The 1,047-nt window shown below is 32.2% G+C and overlaps 1 protein-coding gene across 1 annotated transcript; it reads right to left on the bottom strand.

Annotated features, from left to right (window-relative positions):
- Positions 1–101: 101 nt before the first annotated feature.
- LOC119193649 (putative uncharacterized protein DDB_G0282499) lies at positions 102–977 on the bottom strand (the record flags this gene model as incomplete). Its single annotated transcript, XM_037447282.1, has 1 exon — positions 102–977. A coding segment is annotated over one exon (876 nt), but the record flags the coding sequence as incomplete, so codon positions are not given.
- Positions 978–1,047: the final 70 nt, after the last annotated feature.

The following is a 1,047-nucleotide window of genomic DNA, read 5'->3' as shown; positions in this document are numbered from 1 at the left end:
TTCTAATTTAAAATCGAATTCGTTTTGAGATTTTGAATTTAGATCTGTGTATTTTAGATCGACGTTTTCTTGATCTATAGATTTATTATCAAAATCGTTACAATCTGTTTTTGCAGAATAATAACTAGAAGTGGAAGGTTCATTATCATTGATCAACACTGTTGAACGCCTTGCCTTCAAATTAGTGTCTGAATTAAAATCTACCGTAACAAATCCGGGTACATCTGTGTGCCTTCGGAGAATTTTCTGACATTCCTCATTGGTCAATTTATCGTCAAAGGAGATCCAATACTTAGCCCCGCTACTGTTTTCCGTTTGGGACATGGATAGAACTGTAGATTTTCTCAAAAATGGCGAATCTAAAGACCTATCAGTATAGTTTGAAGTGTTGAGATCGCTCGTACTATAATCATGGTTCTGGAATAATCTATTGTGTAAATGAGAATCGTTACTTTTTACATTGCAAATGCTATAATCAACATTATTTAAAATTTCTTCGCCCTGTTCATAATTTTGGGAAGATAATTCTTTGATTAGACTGGAATCTGCCAGAAAAGCGTTATTCATTGCTTCATCATCGTTAGTTATATTTAAGCTTGCTTCTGAAATTAATGTATGTTTGTTTTCTTCGATGATATTTTTCCCATGACTATATTTTTCGGTTAAATCTGCTGCTTTGACAGTCATTGGTTCGAAATGGCTTTGGATATTATCTACAGAGCCGTCATTATTACCAACTGGAAATAATATGTCATTATTAATATTGTCCAAAGAATTATTATGTGGGTCCAAATTAATATCATTAAATTGTTCATTTTCAATGTAATAGTCAACAATATCTGTGTTATTATTCATTTCTATATAATTCGGCTCATTATCTAGAAATTCAGGGGAATCTCTGTTATTGTTATCACCATTATCGCTATCATATTTAGGTTCAGTATCAAAGAACTGTTCTGCTTGATCGAGGTGAATATCTGCAATTTTAACATTTATATCTCGTTTATTTGTAACTGGGTTTCCTGATACGGCTCCTTGTATTTTACT

The sequence above is a fragment of the Manduca sexta genome, unplaced genomic scaffold (assembly GCF_014839805.1).
Source record: "Manduca sexta isolate Smith_Timp_Sample1 unplaced genomic scaffold, JHU_Msex_v1.0 HiC_scaffold_847, whole genome shotgun sequence".
NCBI classification, from domain to species: Eukaryota; Metazoa; Arthropoda; class Insecta; order Lepidoptera; family Sphingidae; genus Manduca; species Manduca sexta.
The sequence above is the reverse complement of the archived record's forward strand: the minus strand, read 5'-3'. Positions and strand labels throughout refer to the sequence as shown.